Raw genomic sequence first — 18,096 nt, 5'->3', positions numbered from 1 at the left:
CACCACAATTCCTCAGGGTGGAGGAGCCTCCATCAAAGCTATAGCATATAAAGCAGAGGCCAGAAAGCAAACTAACACTGGATCTCAAAAGTTCTTTCATTTGGGAACCTCCAGATGCTGCTCTTTGACTGAGATGAGGTTCACAGCACAGACAGCATCCCTCTTTCCAAGAGCCCTCAATTCCACTTGAAGCAAGAACCAAGAGGTAACCATCATGGTCTAGACAGTATTTGGTCCTGCCATGGGGGCAGGGGACTGGACTCAATGACCTCTTGAGGTCCCTTCCAGTCCTAGTAGTCTATGATTCTATGATCTTGCTGAGGGGCAAACTTACCTCAACATAACAAGTATAGTTCTCAATTAGACGTCATATTAATTGATTTAGACTCTCAGTTGGTGGAGAGAGAGAAGGAGATCCCTATCAAAAATTAAAATCTCAGCTCTTCAAAACACCATTGTTTACATAGGCACCGAAACAAGGAGTGTGGGGGGCCTGCAGCACCTTCTGATGTGAAGTGGTTTCCATTACAAACAGGATTTACAGTTTGGTTTAGTGGCATTCAGCATTCCCATTATAAAAATTGTTCCAGTACCCCTGCAGTATGGTGAAGTGATGAAGTGTTGTCTGCATTTCACCATCCTTAATACCTTATCCCCCTTGCTTAGAAAGCTGTCAAAAACCAATAGCCCTATTTTACAAAGGAGATAATCAAAATATGCATAAGTCACTACTAACAGAGCTGTGAACAGAGCCTATATATTTAATATGGCAACCCCAACCTCTCAAATCAGCCACACCGCCTCTCAGAAAGAACCTGCCAAATCTATGTCCTTGGGTACATGCTAAGTTATAACCGCTGGATTACACTCTGCCAAAGATGGGAATAAAATGTTGTATTCCTCACTCTCTCCACTCTAGTGCTGTGTTACCTGCTTGCAAAGTGAGTGTTTCTTTCCCCTCTAGAAGCTGCTCCATAGAAAAGCAGAAACTATTTCTGATGCTTAAGTGAAAGAGGTATGAGATATAAAGGGGCTGGATTTAAATACTGCTAATTACCAATATAATTTTCCAATATAATTTTCTTTTCTTTTGAAAAGAAACTGGTGTATTTGATTGATAGTATGAAAATATTGTTAAAAAAGGATTTATAGTAGAAAACCATTTAAGCTGATAATAACAACACAACATGCAACAAGTACAGGGAGTTCCAATTTCCATGAACATTCCAAATATTTTCATGTCCTACACTGGCAGACTTGAAGGTTGCTAAATATAGCCGCAGAATGCTCTAGTGAAATGGGTATCAGATTCTAGAATGCAGCCTGTGCTTTCAACTCAGACAGTAAAGTAGTGGTCACCTTTACTGAGTGTATTAGTAGTATCCATCATTTGTGTAGTGTCGGATCTGTTGTAAATGATGGGAAATAGTGGCCATTTGAGAAAAAATGGGAATAGAATGGTAAATGCAGGAAAAAAAATGTTGCATCAACTTTGCTTCACCTACAACCTAATTTCTTGAATTGTGGACTTGAAGGTAGCTGATATTGAAGTTTAACTATACTGAGTATGTCAGTGATAACATACCAGGCATTTGTTAGTAAAAGAGTTCAGAAAAATTTAAGATAATTTGAACTCAAACCAAATAAGAGACAACTGAAAATCCATAGAAAATCCAGTTTTTACTTGTATATTTGGAGAAGGTACCTTTTATTCTTCAGACAAAACTAAGAGGTTTAATCTCTACATTAGATAAAAAAAAACCTTACTCTAACTTTAGTACAGAAGCACTACTATGCTGTTAAACGCATATCAACATCATATTTCGATACTCTCCAGCCTTGTAGTCTAATTTTGTTTCCTTTGTGAACCCAAAAAGCTAGTTGACTTCAAGGCTAGTCTGACAATATGGAGGGGCATCACTAACTCCTTAGGAAAAAAAGTTAATGTTGAGGTCCTTTCCCTTCTCCTTTCTGAAATGCACAGGTGAGGATGCATAAAGGAAAATGCTTGTGGGGAGTCAGAGTTTCTCACCTAAATTCACAGATTTTATGGACCAAAGGAACCATTATGATGATCACCTATTCTGACCTGTCACATAACATCAGCTATATGACCTTTATTAATTCCTGCATCACATCCAATATCTGTGCCTGAACTAAAGCTTAACTTTTAAAAGAAAAACATTCAAACTTGATTTTATTAATTCCAGTAATAGTGAATCTACAACCCTTGGTAAGTTTTTCCAATAGATAATTACCCTTACTGTTAAAAATGTGTGACTTATTTCTAGTCTGAATTTTTTTGACTTCAACTTTAGGCATTTAATCCTGTTAGACCTTTGGTAGACAGAAGAACCCTCTATTACCAAATTTCTGTTCCCCATATTTCTAGATACTCATCAAGTCATTCTTTAACCTTCTCTTTGTTCAGTGGAATAGATTGAGTTCTGGGTCACTTACTATTGACAGTGCTTTCTAAATTCTGAAGAATATGTTGAATGTCACTATATAACTAGTGGTTTTTTTTTTGTTTTTTGTTTTTTTTTTGCTTAAGATAACTCATTCAGGGTTTATAACCATGAACACTTGCTCCTAGGAGTACTGAAAAATCTTTGCTGATTGTGCTATGATATTACTGCTATGTCATACAGCAGTTTACAGGGGGACTTTGAAGTCCAATGAATACAGACCTAAGCTCTTAGAGGGAGGAGGCCAGCAAAGACCTACGCTTTAAAGCATTCTATCCCACTTCGGGGATATTTTCATTCAAATTGCTTTTCTGCATGAAAACTCCACTAAGTCAGAACAGTCTGAGAAAGTATGTAATTCACACACAGCTTTCATATAGGAATAAACAAACAATTTTACCTGCAACCACTGGAGATTTTCTGTCATCTAAAAGTTGAATGGCAGTACTAGCTGTCACCACATTGCTTTTGTTTGCTGTTTCTACAAGGTGTAAAAAAAAGTTATTCAGATCAGAACAAGTTGGCAGCATAAGCAAGTTCAGCTGTAGATTTTTAGTTTGAAAAAAATATCACGTATTTATATGAATGTAATGCTCAGGAAAAGTGCTGATCTGACATTCAATTACAACCTGTAATTATCCACAAAACAGGTACAACACAGGAAGACACACATCAGATTTCCCCCCTCTGCCTGATTACAGGTTTGGTGAACTTGGTGAATATTCCAGAGAAGATTTCAGAAGATAAGTCTCATTTTAAAAAAACCCTCTCCTGAATCCAACTATGTATGTGGGATCTTCCCAGTGTTAGGAATATTTAAAATATGACAAAATTACAGACCTGTGCTAAATGGGATTGAATAGACAAAGCTGCCAGGTATCTGCTCAGCGGCTCTTCTGTACCAAAGCGGGAAATGATCAGCATTAAAAATATTCTCTTTGTCTTCAGCTGTCAGGAAGTCTCTTGAAACAGAAGAAAGAAAGAAAAATGCTGCTTTTTGTATACCACAAAAATATTTCAAGCTTTAAAGACAAAACAAAACAGCATCTAAGCCTTTAAAGAAAATGGACTTCTCTTTTGAGTTCTTTTTTATATCATTTTTTGCAGTAAAAGAGTTAACTAAATCACTGAATAATTCTTGATATACTTATTGTATCTACTCAGACAACAACTTGAGTAACCCAGCAATGTACAAGCTGAGAAGGGTGGGCAAGGGGTAAAAAACACAGCCAAAGAACTAGTACTATGGAAAATTGTACTATTCAGAAATTTCTTTCTAGCACCTTGTTGAAATAATATTTTACTTTTTAAACTAGCTGCATGTGATGGAAGAGGAGTTGTAATGAGTGAAGGCCACTGTTTCAAGCAATCCAAGCTCAAGTCTTGAATTAGGCCAACACAATTAATCCATTCCATCCCAGGAAGACATAGTGGGAGTGGTGAAAAATGAACTTGGCTACATTCTTCCTGAAAAAGGATGTCAGAGGAAGGTGCCTAAGGTGGAAGAGAGGGGTCTTATGAGCAAAAGTGCAACTATCTTCTCCATGCATTTTGCTTCCAGTATGCTGGATGAGGTCAAGAGCAGCATAAGCTGCAAGGCCACTGATTCCAGTTAACAAATCTCTCACTCAGCATTATTGTGTATTCAGATTAATACCATGCAGAAAATTCTTAATCATCATAAGTATTTAAGAAGGAGATTACCTTGCACAAGGCACATGCATACACTCTTAGCATTTGCAATACACACAGCCTCTTGCAATAGTTAAGTGTACTAGAGGAATTTTGTTTTAGAGAACTCTCTTTCAAGAAACACATACTTTCAAAAGTAATAGAAATGTAGCCGTGTTAGTCTGGTGTAGCTGAAGCAAAATGCAGGACTATGTAGCACTTTAAAGACTAAGAAGATGGTTTATTAGATGATGAGCTTTCGTGGGCCAGACCCACTTCCTCAGATCAAATAGTGGAAGAAAACAGTCACAACCATATATACCAAAGGATACAATTTAAAAAAATGAACACATATGAAAAGGACAAATCACATTTCAGAACAGAAGGAGGATGAAGGGGGGGGGGGAAAGGAAGGTAAGTGTCTGTGAGCTAATGGTATTAGAGGTGATAATTGGGGAAGCTATCTTTGCAATAGGCAAGGTAGTTGGGTTCTTTGTTCAATCCCCCCGGAGAGCGTCGAATTTTAGCATGAATGAGGATTCCCTTTCAAGTGCAGATGTAAAAGGTCTTTGTAGCAGAATGCAGGTAGTTAAGTCGTTGAGACAGTGTCCTTTCTGGTTGAAAGGGCAAGAAATTGTTTTTTCTTTGTGATCCTGTCTGATATCTGTTTTGTGGGCATTAATCCTTTGGCAAAGTGTCAGAGACGTTTGTCCAATGTACATAGCAGACGGACACTTTCGGCACATGATAGCATAAATTATATTTCTGGATGCACAGGAATATGTGTTCTTGATCTTGTAACTCACTTGGTTAGGTCCAATAATGGTATCAGCAGAATGAATATGTGGACAAAGCTTGCAACAGGGTTTGTTGCAAGGGAAGGTACCAGGGTTGGTATTAGTGTGGTATGTCCTGTGGTTGTTGGTAAGAATCATCTTGAGGTTAGGTGGTTGTTTATAGGAGACTATGGGTCTGTCTCCCAGAGCCTCTTGAAGTATGGTATCCTGTTCCAGTGAAGGCTGTAGTTTATTGATAATGTGTTGGACAGGTTTAAGTTGGGGGTTGTAGGTGATGACAAGTGGTGTTCTATTGTTGGTTTTCTTGGGTCTGTCTTGAAGTAGATGGTTTCTAGGTATTCGTCTGGCTCTTTCAATTTGCTTTTTTATTTCTCCGGGTGGGTAGTTGAGATTTATAAATGCTTGGTAGAGATCCTGAAGCTTCTGGTCTCTGTCAGTGGGAGTAGAGCAGATGCGGTTGTATCGAAGGGCTTGGCTATAGACGATGGAGCGTATGGTGTGTTCTGGATGGGAGCTGGAAGCATGTAGGTAACTGTGGGTACGTCTAGACAGGGTTTTGTCGACAAAGAGCGTCTAAACTACATTCAGTTCTGTCGACAAAGCAAATTGCTTTGTCGACAAAACCCTGTAGTCTAGACACAACCCTACATGCAATAACACCTTCTGTCGACAGAACTCTTTCGACAGAAGGCGTTATGCCTTGTAAAATGAGGTTTACCAGCGTCGACAAAACTGCTGAGTTCTGTCGACGTTATGTCGACAGAACTCAGCGGTAGTGTAGACGCAGGTATAGTTTTGTCAACAAAAGTCCACCTTTGTTGACAAAACTCTGTAGTCTAGACACATCCTGTATGAGTCAGTGGGTTTTCTGTAGAGAGTGGTGTCTAATTTTCCATTGTTGATTTGTACCATAGTCTCCTATAAACAACCACCTAACCTCAAGATGATTCTTACCAACAACCACAGGACATACCACACTAATACCAACCCTGGTACCTTCCCTTGCAACAAACCCCGTTGCCAGCTTTGTCCACATATTCATTCTGCTGATACCATTATTGGACCTAACCAAGTGAGTTATAAGATCAAGAACACATATTCCTGCGCATCCAGAAATATAATTTATGCTATCATGTGCCGAAAGTGTCCGTCTGCTATGTACATTGGACAAACGTCTCTGACACTTTGCCAAAGGATTAATGCCCACAAAACAGATATCAGACAGGAACACAAAGAAAAAACAATTTCTTGCCATTTCAACCAGAAAGGACACTGTCTCAATGACTTAATTACCTGCATTCTGCTACAAAGACCTTTTACATTTGCACTTGAAAGGGAATCCTCTGAACTGTCATTAATGCTAAAATTCGACACTCTCCGGGGGGGATTGAACAAAGACCCCAACTACCTTACCCATTGCAAAGATAGCTTCCCCAATTATCATCTCTAATACCATTAGGTCTCAGATATCTACCTTTCCCCACCTCTAATATCATTAACTCACAGACACTTACCTTCCTTCCCCCCACCCCCTCCATCACCCTTCTGTTCTGAAATGTGATTTGTCCTTTTCATATGTGTTCATTTTTTTTAATTGTATCCTTTGATATATATGGTAGTGACTATTTTCTTCCACTATTTGATCTGAGGAAGTAGGTCTGGCCCACGAAAGCTCATCATCTAATAAACCATCTTGTTAGTCTTTAAAGTGCTACATAGTCCTGCATTTTGCTTCATACTTTCAAAAATTCCTGTGTAACATTTTCTGGCACTGAAATCAGTATGTTCCACACATATTTGCACTTGCATATTGCAATTCCTTAAAAATAGGTCCTTAAAAATGGGTAAAGGTGTCCTCGGAAGGTAAAATGATTACCTTCTTTCTTAAACTGTTTCATAAGCCAACTAGTCAGTTTTTAATGTATTTTCACTGTTGTCTTTGCAGTTTAATGGTGACAAATATTTATTTAGAAGACAAGTATTTATTCCTACACAATGCTGAACACATTGCTCTGTTGTTCTTTTCAGAATTAGATTATATATTATTGGCTCTATTAAAAGAGTTGAGGTATTCATTGTGGATACTGCACAGAGCATAAAAATAGTTACACTATCTACACGATTTGCTAATATGATGGAATATATTGGAATAGGTAAAAATTAAGAACATTCTCCTGCTATTACTAAAGTCAATAGGAATTTTGCTATGGTCTTCAGCGGGAACAAGACTGAAAGCTAAGTAAATAAAAGTAAATGTCAAAGATACACCCTCAGGGTTTTTTTTTCTTTATTGGTCATTGTGGTTATTGTACAGTATTAGAATAGAAATATGTACACAGATAGCGGAAAATTTACTGCTACTAGATAATGCTGTGTGGTTTTACTTTATGAAATCTAAGCCTGAAAATATAAACTTCTGTCCCATGCTAAATCTCAAGTTACTGCATCTCTCTTTTTTCTCTCTCTCTTTCATGTAATGATGTGAATAGTACTAACATATTGTTTCAATGCCTTTGCACTTATCCCCAGATCTCAAAAAAGAATTAAGTGCTAACTCCTGCTTTGGGTACCCCAGTCCAAAATTTAGGTGACACTGATACTTGAAACTCTACTAAGCTACTGCCTAACCCTGAAGATGCTTAAAATCCCTGAGGATCTACATTTCCACTGTTTAATCCTTGAGGTGCCTCCATTTCTGCCTCTGGGCATGGGCACTGCTGCTCTAGTCCTGCCTAGTGTCTATCATATGCCCAAGTTCCAGCAACAATCCTCAAACCAGGTCAAATTAAACACTGCCTCGCTTTGCTTGCCTGGAGGGCCCAATCCAGTAGTTATGCTCAGTATGCACCTAACTACACGCAAAACAGTCAGGAAGAGAAAGAGAACTCCTTTATAAGCATTAGCTCAATGGTTAGGGAATTCATCTAGGACATGGAAGACCTTGATAATGAGAAGGAATTTGACCATGGATTTCCCACCTCTCAGATCAGTGCTCTAACAACTGGACTCATTCATTCTCTGGTCCAGTGCAGAGAGAAGAGATTGAGAGAGACCTACACCGGAATATCTCCAAATCCAGTATGGTAAATATTATAGGAGAGGCTCCTGCCTTTCCTCTCCTCCTTTTCCTCTGTCACACCATTTTGGGAGCAATGAAGTTTGCTGTCACGGTTCTTACAATAAACAGCTTAGGGGCCTGACTCCAGGAAAGGGTTTATGGCTATGGATCCCAAGCAGAGAAAGTCACCTTCCTTCTGCCCAGATGTAACATCTAACTCCCTGAGAAGGGTACAGCTTAAGACATACCCTTTTTCTTGGTACATGATATTGGCTATTTAAGGCAGCTCCCTCCCAATAGTGCCCGCTTTTGTAAATCCCATTCTTCGGTGCCTAACGCCCTCATTAATTAACCTGGGCCCCTTACTTACAGCCTATGCATTTCACTAGGTGACTAGGCACCTAAAAGTTAGGTGCTACAAGTCTCAGCATTGAATCACCCTAAGTCCCTTTATGGATTTGGGTCTGATCCAACATTCATTAATAAATGGAAGACTCCCTTTGACTTGAATATGTACTGGAACTATTTATGGCAGCCTTCCTCAGAGAATCTCAATGGGGGTGTAGAACAAGTGTTTCCTGACTCTAATGCCCTGCACTAAGCTCTAAACAACATTGCTTCACCCCAAACCATCATAGTACTCCTACGTACTAAGTTTTGCATTTATTCAAAGTATAAAGCAATCACACAGCATAGTCCTGTTTTTTGTTACAGACACTAAGTTATTTAGAAAATAGTCCAACATATCGTGAAAGGTCCGTCTATTGGAGTACAGGAGGTGGGCGGACATAAGCCTACACACATCTAAAGGACCTTCCCCCAGCCTATGGGCAGGATCCACAGAACCTGAAACATCACATGATTACAGGTGACAAATGAAGAGAAAACAAGGATGGGTGTGGAGGTCAAAGGCTAAAAGTGGGAGCTGGATGGAGATACTTAGCAGTTAACCCTAGACAGTGCCCATTCTCCTTGAGGGAGCCAGTGGATTATGCCCTGTGGAACTCTGCCCAGATGCATGAACAGATATGAGAGTGGAAATAGGTCCCACAGTCGCAGGCCCCTCCCTCAGCCAATCTCTGCTCCCTGGTCTTGTAAATGGCCAAAAACCAGGAGAAAGTTGAGGAGCAGGTCCTACGTCTTTGTGGGTTCACAGATAGGGTGCGCGTAAATTAATAGGTGAGGGGAGTGCAGCCAGAACCTCAACAAGAGGTTCAGGAAGAGCTGAAAGAGGGGCTGTAATCTGGTGCCCTCAAGACAGATGTGCGCCAATGTCTCCTTCACACCACAGAAGGGGCAAGTGTCAGGAACAGGGGTGAACTGTGCCAAGTACATGCCCATACTCACAGCACCATGGAGGATTCTCCACCTGGTATCCTCAGTGGGTAGCGGAACCAAGGTAGAGTAAAGACTGGCCCACTGGGGTTCCCCACCCTCTATAAGAGGCCCGGCCATTTGTTATCTGGGCGGGACATGAGAGCGGGGAAGTGAAAGCTGTGAAGCATGAGTGTGTACAGATGACTTTTTGGCGTAGTTCAAAAGGAGACCGGCTGCAATGCGTGCAGTCAGCTCAGGAGATGAAGATGGTTAGGAAGGCATGTGAGGCCGGGAGGGCAATGGAGAGATTAGGAGGGTCAGGTGAGAGGGGTGAAAGGGGTGCGCCCTCTTGCAGGAGCCAGTCGAGGTAAATCCAAGCAACGGGTAGCAAAGTATCACTCACCTCCTGAAGTATGCACCAGGGAGTACAAAGGGTGGAGAGCCCCATGTGTTGGGGGCAAGCGCCGGAGGATCCACCCAGTCTCCCCAGTCATAGTCCAGGAGATCTCTGATCCCGGTGACTTCTGTCAGGACCAACCTCTGGTGCACCAAGGTAGACTCTGCCACCTGCACATGAATACAGGGATTGTGTAAGAGGGGCTCTGCGAGGAGGTCTTCCCTCCCAGTGGCCCCCAAGGAATTCGTTGCCAGATGACCTCTCAAGTAAAGGAACTGCTGCTCATATTGGAGCTCTTGGAAGCAGCGAAGGAAAGTGTGTGCTAACATGCTCCACGCTGGACTACCTGCATCATATGGGAGCCTCTGCAAAGCCTGGAGGTGGAGGACATGGACCTGCATGCTCAAACATGTCAGGCCCTGCCCTCCCTCCTCTAGGGCAAGATGGAGAACCCCTGCAGAGAACCAATGCAGTCCTAGCCAGAGGAACTGCAGTATCAGCTGCGGGATCTGAGCCAGGAAACCTGGGGTCAAGACCAGGGTGTTGAGACAGTGCTAAAGCATGGACAGAACCACCTTGTTAAGCACCAGCACCCTCTCACATGGGGAGACACACTTAAGCAGTCCTGTCCATTTCCACAACAGCTCAGCTACTCTGAACTCCAAACCTTGTCAGTTCTCCAGCAGGGAGAAATGTGTGGCAGAAAGAAAAACACCAAGACAGAGCTGCAGGCCTGGGCTCCATCAGATGGCCTGAAGTGCGGGTGGGAGGGAGCTTGCCTGCCACTTGGCCTTGACCACCAGGCCAGAGCTCTTGACTCAGTTGACCCAGGCAGAGGAGGCCGCTGAGTAGACAGCTTGACAGGCCTCCACCCATGCCAGGTTACCTGGGTTCTAAACCACGAGGAACACGTTGTCGGCGTACGCTGACAGGACCAGCCACATCTCCAGCTCATAGAGCACCAATCCCGTCAACCTCTTGCGAAGAAGATGAAGGAAGGGCTCAATGGCCAGAGTATACAGCTGACCTGAGAGAGGACAGCCTTGATGCACTTCCTACCCAAAGCTGACTGGTGCTGCTGGGGTCCAGTTGAGCTTCACCAAGCACTCCACAGAAGCATATAGCACCTGGAGAAATCCCACAAAGTGGGGGCTGAACCTGAAGGTCTGCAGAGTGCCAGGGAGATACCCATGGTCTATCCAGTCAAATGCCTTCTTCAGATCTAAGGACAGGAGGGCGAAAGCCAGACCATTCCAACATCCAAGCTCCATGAGATCCCAGACCAGATAATGATTATCAAAGATGGCATGGCCCAGGATGGTGTAGGGCTGATCTGGATGCACACTGACCGCAGCCTCAGTGAGATGGCTTTAGTGATGATTTTATAGTCCATGCTGAAGAGCGAGATGGGATGCCAATTCCTCAGATCATAGATGTACCCCTTCTAGAGCACATTGGTCGGATCTGGGGAGAAAAGGGAGGTCTAGAAGGCTCATCTCCATCAGATCCGTGAGGGGGGATGCCATCCCCTGCCTAAAGACAGACTTTGTGCTTTTTAGCCCTCCCCCCTCTTTTTCTTCAGGGTATGGAAGAAGTGGGATCTGAACAAGAACAAGAACAAACAAAGGTGCCCTGGGCCCAAAGGTCATCAAGGGCCTAGAGCTCCTCCCACTTCTCCTGATATATTCCACAGAAGGATGGATTTCCAGGGCTGGTGTCCAGACACTTCTCAAGCTCTAAAATCTTCCATTCCATCTGCTCTATCACTACATCCCACCACTGGCTGGCCCCGCCGAGTGTAGTCACAGCAGAAGAGCTGTGCATGTACCTTCCCTACATCCCATCACAGCCTAGGCTAATTAGCATACCTTACCAGGCCAGCCAGAACTCCTGGAAGGATGCTACAAAGCACACATCCTCCAGCCAGTAGGCTGGCCCCAGCCCCTCTGAAGAAAGAGAGGCCATCATGGCCACCAAGTGGTGGTCCCAGAATGGAGTTGGCTGAATGCTAGAGGAGAGAGCCCGAGAAAGATGATGTCTTGAAAGGTACATGTGGTCCCACTGGGAGTGAAACTGGACAAAGGTGAACATGACCCAAGTTGCCCAACCCCAGGGTGTTGAGCAGGGAGGGGGCGGATATGTGACAGGTTCAGAGCAGAAGGCTCTACAAAAGTAGTAGAGGGGATATATATAAGCCTCAAAATGAAGGGATCTCTGTTCCCAGAGTAACAAGGAGGGGCTGGTTTAGAACCAGCAGAGGCAGTCAGGGGCAGTGGGACACCTGAGGCTAATTGACCAGGTCTGCAGAGTCAGCTAATTAGCACACCTGGGGTAATTAAGAAAACCAGTTCAGACTGGCTGTAAAATAAGCTTTACCTGAGGTTGTGGGTGTCTATGCAGCTGAGAGGATAGAGGAAAGTGCCTGAGAGTAGGAGAAAAGGAGACAACAACCGAACACTAAGGGTGTGTCGAGACTACAGGGTTTTGTCGACAAAAGTGGACTTTTGTCGACAAAACTATACCTGCATCCACACTGCCTTTGAGTTATGTCGACATAACGTCGACAAAACTCAGCAGTTTTGTCGATGTATGTAAACCTCATTCTACGAGGAATAATGCCTTTTGTCGACAGAGTTCTGTCGATAGAAGGCATTATTGCATCTACACTGTCCTTTGCGTCCACACTGTTATGTCGACAAAGCAGCTTGCTTTGTCGACAGAACTGGATGTAGTCTAGACGCTTTTTGTCGACAGAAGCTTTGTCGACAGTATCTGTTGACAAACTTCTGTCTACAAAACCCTGTAATCTAGACATAACCTAGAGGACAAACTGAAGAGAAGGAAGGTAATAGGGAAGGTGTGGGGAAGTATCCCAGTGGTCTTGGAGCTGTCTTATAGCAGGTGTTGGGAGCTCACACAGGCAGCGACTATTACAGGGTCCTAGGCGGGAACCTGGAGTAGAGGGTAGGCCTGGGTTCCACCCCAACACTCACTTCCCCATCCATTTCCACTTGGGGAAAAGGACTGTGGCATTTATTTTCCATTTTACCATACACTGACCGATGATGAAAAGAGCTCAACAAACAGCAAACTAAAGCCCTAGGCATGGTGCCTAAAATTGTGGGCTGCTGTGAGCCTTTGAGGCAAGCAAATCCACCAGGAAGTGCAGGATCCACTGAGTTTCCAGAGGAGCTTTGTCACAATATATACAAATAAATTGTTCCTCCTAGTATTCAACATGATCTTTTTGCCTATATTAAGCTTAGCATAATTGGTAGAAAAGTTCAGAGAGGCAGCTGAGTTAATCTGTAGCAGGAAAACTTAAAAAAACAACAAATAGTCTAGTAGTACCTTAAAGACTAACAAAATATGTAGATGGTATCATGAGCTTTCATGGGTACAACCTACTTCTTCAGGAAAACTGTTTTTCTTTCTACAGTGAGATATAACAGTGCTAAACCTATATACAACTCTTCAAACTTAAGTATCCTTACATATGTTACAAACTACATAATGCATATCTGTCATTTTGTGAGTCAAAAGCATGACAGAAAAAGGAAAATTGAAGTTTTTTCTGAGGTAGGCTTCAGAAAAATATTGCATGATTTCTCCTACGTTCTGCAATAAAATATCTTCTTATTTTTGCACCGAAGAAATCAACTGAAGGAGGACCCCTATTACAGCTGATATACAGGTGTAAAATAGGGTTAGATTTAGTTCCAAACATTATAGAAAAATCTAAACAACACTACAAAAACTGTGCTTGTTTATTCTGTTTTTAATTTTGTCTATGTGAAATTTGGGGGAAAGAAAAAAAGAGCATAGCTCCTGATTTTTTTCTTGCTTCCCCCATCTGTCCCTCCAGCAGAGTCATGTGACTTACTGATTAGTAAGTTGCTCTGGTCCCACAAACAGGTTGATACGAGATAGACCCGTCCGGGTTCCAAGAAAAGCAACTTCTACTCCCTTGTCAGAATTTCTGAAATACAGCAAAACACAAGAAAAGATAAACATTTCTAAACAGTAAAGAGATAAAGGCAGTGAAAGAGCATTTTTGAACTCAGTCTTATTTTTAAATTTATTTAAAGTCATGTTCATTTTTAAAGATAAATGAATGCTGACCTTCACATACCGATTGCTTTGAAAAGTTATTTGGTCTCTTCAAGTAATCTGTTTATTCATAAATCTGTTTATTTATGTGGTGGAATTACATGGGAATTTGGGGAGGAAAGGGCTTGGGGTAATGATAGGCATAGCTCCTCAATGTCACTCATTCTGGTCGTATACTGGGATAAGGACTACAAACACTGCTCGTCCACTACCTCACATATAGTCCCCAATTATAAAAAAGGGAAATACAGAGAGCCCAGGGAATTAGAGACCAGTCAGCTTAACTTCAGCACCCAAAAAGATAATGGACCAAATAATTAAGCAATTAATTTGCAAACACCTAGAAGATAATAAAGTGGTAAGTAAAAGTCAGCATGGATTTGTCAAGAATAAAGAATGTCAAACCAACTTAATCACTTTCTCTGACATGATGATAAACCCTGTGGACAGGGAAAAAGTATCTGATCTATCTTGATTTTAGTATGCATTTTGATACTGTTTCACCTGACCGTCTTATAAAAAAAAACTAGGGAACTACAACCGAGATGGAGCTATGATAAGGGTGCATAACTGGTTGGTAAACCATTCCTAAAGAGTAGGTATCAGTGGTTTACTGTCAAGGTGGAAGGATAGATTGAGTGGGATCTCACAAAGACATGGTAACAGTTTACAAGAACATAGAAGGTTATTACGAGGAGGGAGAAAAAATATTCTCCTTAACCTCTGAGGACAGAACAAGAAGCAATTTTAGCAAGGGTGGTATAGGTTGGATATTAGGAAAAGCTTTCTAACTGTTAGGGTGGTTAAACAGTGGAATAAATTGCCTACTGAGGTTGTGGAATCTCCATCATTAAATATTTTTATGAACAGTTTAGACAAACACTTGCATTGTCTATATAATACTTAGTTCTGCCATGAGTGCAGGTGACCTCTCAAGGTCCCTTTCTGTTCTACAATTCTATGGTCATCTGTGAGGATTTGTAGCCACCATGTTCATATTAACACAAAACCAATTATATCTTTTGCCCTTTTGGCTGTCAATCTCCAATCTCTTATCCCTCCACAATGGCCTGTGTCTGTAGTGGCAGAAGGGATATAAAAGGGGGTAAGAGTCTCGCTGTACACACACTGAAGTTGTCTTCTATGCATGAAATGGAATACCTGTAGTTCCATTGTGCTGGAGGAATCTAAAAGACAATATTTTGCTGTGAGAATTTCACCCTCAAACCTTAGGGTATATTAACATCAAATGATAGCCAAAGGAAATAATTTCTTATCTCATCAGCACAGACTGAGTAGCCCCTAGTATGAAGAACTAGATTTTACCATAGTTGGCTATCAGTTCAGTGGACAATATAAGCACAATTAATTTTATAGGTAGAAAAAATAAAACACTTTTTGAGGTTGGATTTGTATGTGTATTTCTAAACTAACTTTTGATCTTTTTTAAATATTTGACTTAAACAAAAATATATTTCAATGGTATTTTCTCTTTTCACCCACAGTTACTCTGTGAATCTCCTATAAATGGAGATGGAAAAATCACAATCCTAAGTAATTACAAACCAACCTCAACTAATTACCTCACTGTATTATATGTGGCTTTACAATAACAGGCCTTTTCATACAACACAGAAAAGAACAAACTTAACAAAATCTCATCTGGAAAGTCTCCAAAATTCTCTTTCTACAATGATAGCTCACATAGGCCTTCGTAATCAAATTACCTATTTTCTCAATATATATCATATTTCTCCGCATAATACTATAGCTTAAGTGTATCATATGTAGTGTAAAAGCTCAAATAAAGGAATAGCTAATCTACTGAACAGTAGAGTATTTAGTTCAATCTGGTTTGGAAAAATTGTAAAAATCTATATGCTTTCATATCATAGACTTATGCCTAGAAAGTTTTAGTAAATAATGTATGTTACTAATTTTTCAATGTTATGTACATACCCTTCTCTCAAACAAAATACGAATTTCACAGATATATTCATTTTTAGAAATGTTTCAATATTTTCTTGAGAATAATTCCAAATACAGTGTTGTATATTCAGTTCCTATATTGTTATTTTCATATGATGTTTTGTATTGTTAAAGACTGTATAATCTCAAACACTAACCAAGATGACACAAGTTATAAAACTTAAGTGACTATTCTGTTCCAAATTGGCCTTACGTGAATATATAAGCTTAAATGTTTTACATTTGCTTTTCATTCTCTTTACAGTTTCCAAATGCTTGAAAAACATGAACTCACAAAACTGATTCAAAATTTTCTTTGGAAGAGGAATAATCAGCCACATTTTTTCAGCATCTGATAATTTATTTTGGTATATTTATAATGCTCCCATCTACACAGTGTCTGGGTAAAAATATCTTAATTTTTTAGATATTTTTCAATCATATTTCATAATCATATTTCACTACATGTGCTAGAGTATAATTTATTATTATACTAAAATGTACAACTGTATTTATTTACTTACTCTGATTTATTTAGAGCTAGACTTGTCCAATATGCTTCTATTGGTGCACTCACAACTGCATCAAACAGAACTTCTTGTATCAATTCTTTATCACCTATTAAAATGTATTAAATCAACAGCAAAAATATATTATATGTATGGGGAAAAAAGTGTCAAATCAAAATATTTTAGATGAACCACACACAAATGTTACTTGTTTATATTCAAAGTATTTTTCATAGATTTTATGTTTATGGAATCTTCACATATTTACAACTAAATATGTAAAGATGGGAGTTACATCTTTTCTACCATCATCAAAATTCTTCCTTGTGCTTTGTGTTCATGTGAAACTGGCAGCCTTTATAATGGCACCAGCAACAATGTTAGATTAGAAAGTGAGGAATAACTTATTCATTTGAAGTGACACAAGCATGTAGGTAATACAATGCAATTTCTCATGCTAGCATTTGTGCAGGTTCCCATCTCTTGCAAAACAAACTATCAAGCATATTACAATGACCCACCCAAATCTACTAAAAGGGTCAGCTTCCAGAAGTAAGACGTGTGGAATTTCATTGGTGGATTGTGGACCTATGGAAAATGGGGAGACTTGAAATCTTCACAGACCAAAGTCCCTCAGTAGAAACCCTCTCTCCCCTTTTCTGGGGAGAGAAAGTTACAAGTTTTATGGTAAGAATCCTGTCACCTTTCATTGGATCCACTTAAATGCCTGGAACTAAGGAAAGAGGGCAGAGAAAGCCCATCCCCACATTAAGTTAATAAAGTTACAGCCTGCTACTTAAATCCATCTCTGTATCATTTTACTGTGTGTGTATTGATCAACGATCACAAGAGTTCCAGGTCTCATGTTTACATTTCATCCAAAGGATGACCTGCCCCTCTTCTACAGGATTGGAGACTTGGCTTTCTTCTAATTCTTCGGGAAAAGTGCCACATCCCTAAAAATTCACGAACACTACTTCCTGAATCACGTGGTATTTTCTCTAGAAAGTTCCCCCAAGTACCATCTCAGCCCAATCATCCTTAATAAATAAGATCTGAGGAGACCATGACACAAGATAACATGGCTGCCTAGTGTGAAATATCTAATTAACAGTGCATACAAGTACTGCACTTATAGGTTGTCTTGTACTCTCAAGTAAATATGGAATTTGCAAGATGATGTCAGTTAACTATACCTGTCCAAACCACCATAGCATTAGAAGTGATTATTATGTAAAATAAAAGTGCAATCATTGTTTAGATTAGGAACATTTATCAAATTTATCACTATAAAAATATTTAACATACTCACATTGAAGCAATGGCTCTTTTCCCATGAGATAGAGTTTAATAGCTTCTAACTGAGTCATTTGATGGTGCTCAGGATGCAAGTCAGTGTTGCAATATGACCTGAGAACATAATGGTACAATGTAAATATTTATATGCATGATCTCTCTTTGTCTTTGAATGTGAAGAGCTCGGCACAGTAAGCACAAACAATATCAGACAAGGAAGGGTAATAGGCACCAATTTCATGCTTTGTTTAAGACTTACCATTCATCTGCCAAAGATACATCAGGGTGTTCTAAATCATGCAAACCTGAAACAGGAATAATCATACGTTATATAGGAAGCAGTCTAGGTAACAGATGGGTATTTACATACACTTCATAGCACACTTTTCCTTCTTGGAAGGGGTATTATTACCAAAGCATAATAAATCACAGTAAACCATGTTTACATATATTTCAAGGTCCAACAACCTGGCAAGAGCCACGCAAATGCGAGTTAAGGATGAAA

General features: G+C 40.5%; 2 protein-coding genes across 3 annotated transcripts in view; one reads left to right on the top strand and one right to left on the bottom strand.

The window, feature by feature from the left end:
* Positions 1-3,387, top strand: part of LRTM1 (leucine rich repeat transmembrane protein 1) — a 32,995-nt gene extending 29,608 nt beyond the window's left edge. The window contains exon 3 of one of the 2 annotated variants that reach the window (XM_075938903.2): positions 3,119-3,387. In XM_075938903.2, the coding sequence (XP_075795018.1) occupies positions 3,119-3,243 (125 nt within the window). In that variant the 3' untranslated portion in view covers positions 3,244-3,387. The remainder of the gene's footprint in view (positions 1-3,118) is intronic. The other variant, XM_075938902.2, reaches the window with a different exon arrangement.
* CACNA2D3 (calcium voltage-gated channel auxiliary subunit alpha2delta 3) overlaps positions 1-18,096 on the bottom strand; it is a 758,781-nt gene that overhangs the window by 137,716 nt on the left and 602,969 nt on the right. Inside the window, exons 21-26 of the mRNA XM_089781194.1 lie at positions 17,851-17,896; positions 17,608-17,705; positions 16,311-16,404; positions 13,592-13,687; positions 3,309-3,430; positions 2,869-2,949 (exon numbers count right to left, since the gene is read on the bottom strand). Of these exons, the coding sequence (XP_089637320.1) occupies positions 2,869-2,949; positions 3,309-3,430; positions 13,592-13,687; positions 16,311-16,404; positions 17,608-17,705; positions 17,851-17,896 (537 nt within the window). The remainder of the gene's footprint in view (positions 1-2,868; positions 2,950-3,308; positions 3,431-13,591; positions 13,688-16,310; positions 16,405-17,607; positions 17,706-17,850; positions 17,897-18,096) is intronic.

Source organism: Pelodiscus sinensis, chromosome 11, assembly GCF_052426305.1.
Source record: "Pelodiscus sinensis isolate ZL-2025 chromosome 11, ASM5242630v1, whole genome shotgun sequence".
NCBI classification, from domain to species: domain Eukaryota; kingdom Metazoa; phylum Chordata; order Testudines; family Trionychidae; genus Pelodiscus; species Pelodiscus sinensis.
Note: the sequence above shows the minus strand (reverse complement) of the source record. Positions and strands in the feature narration are given on the sequence as shown.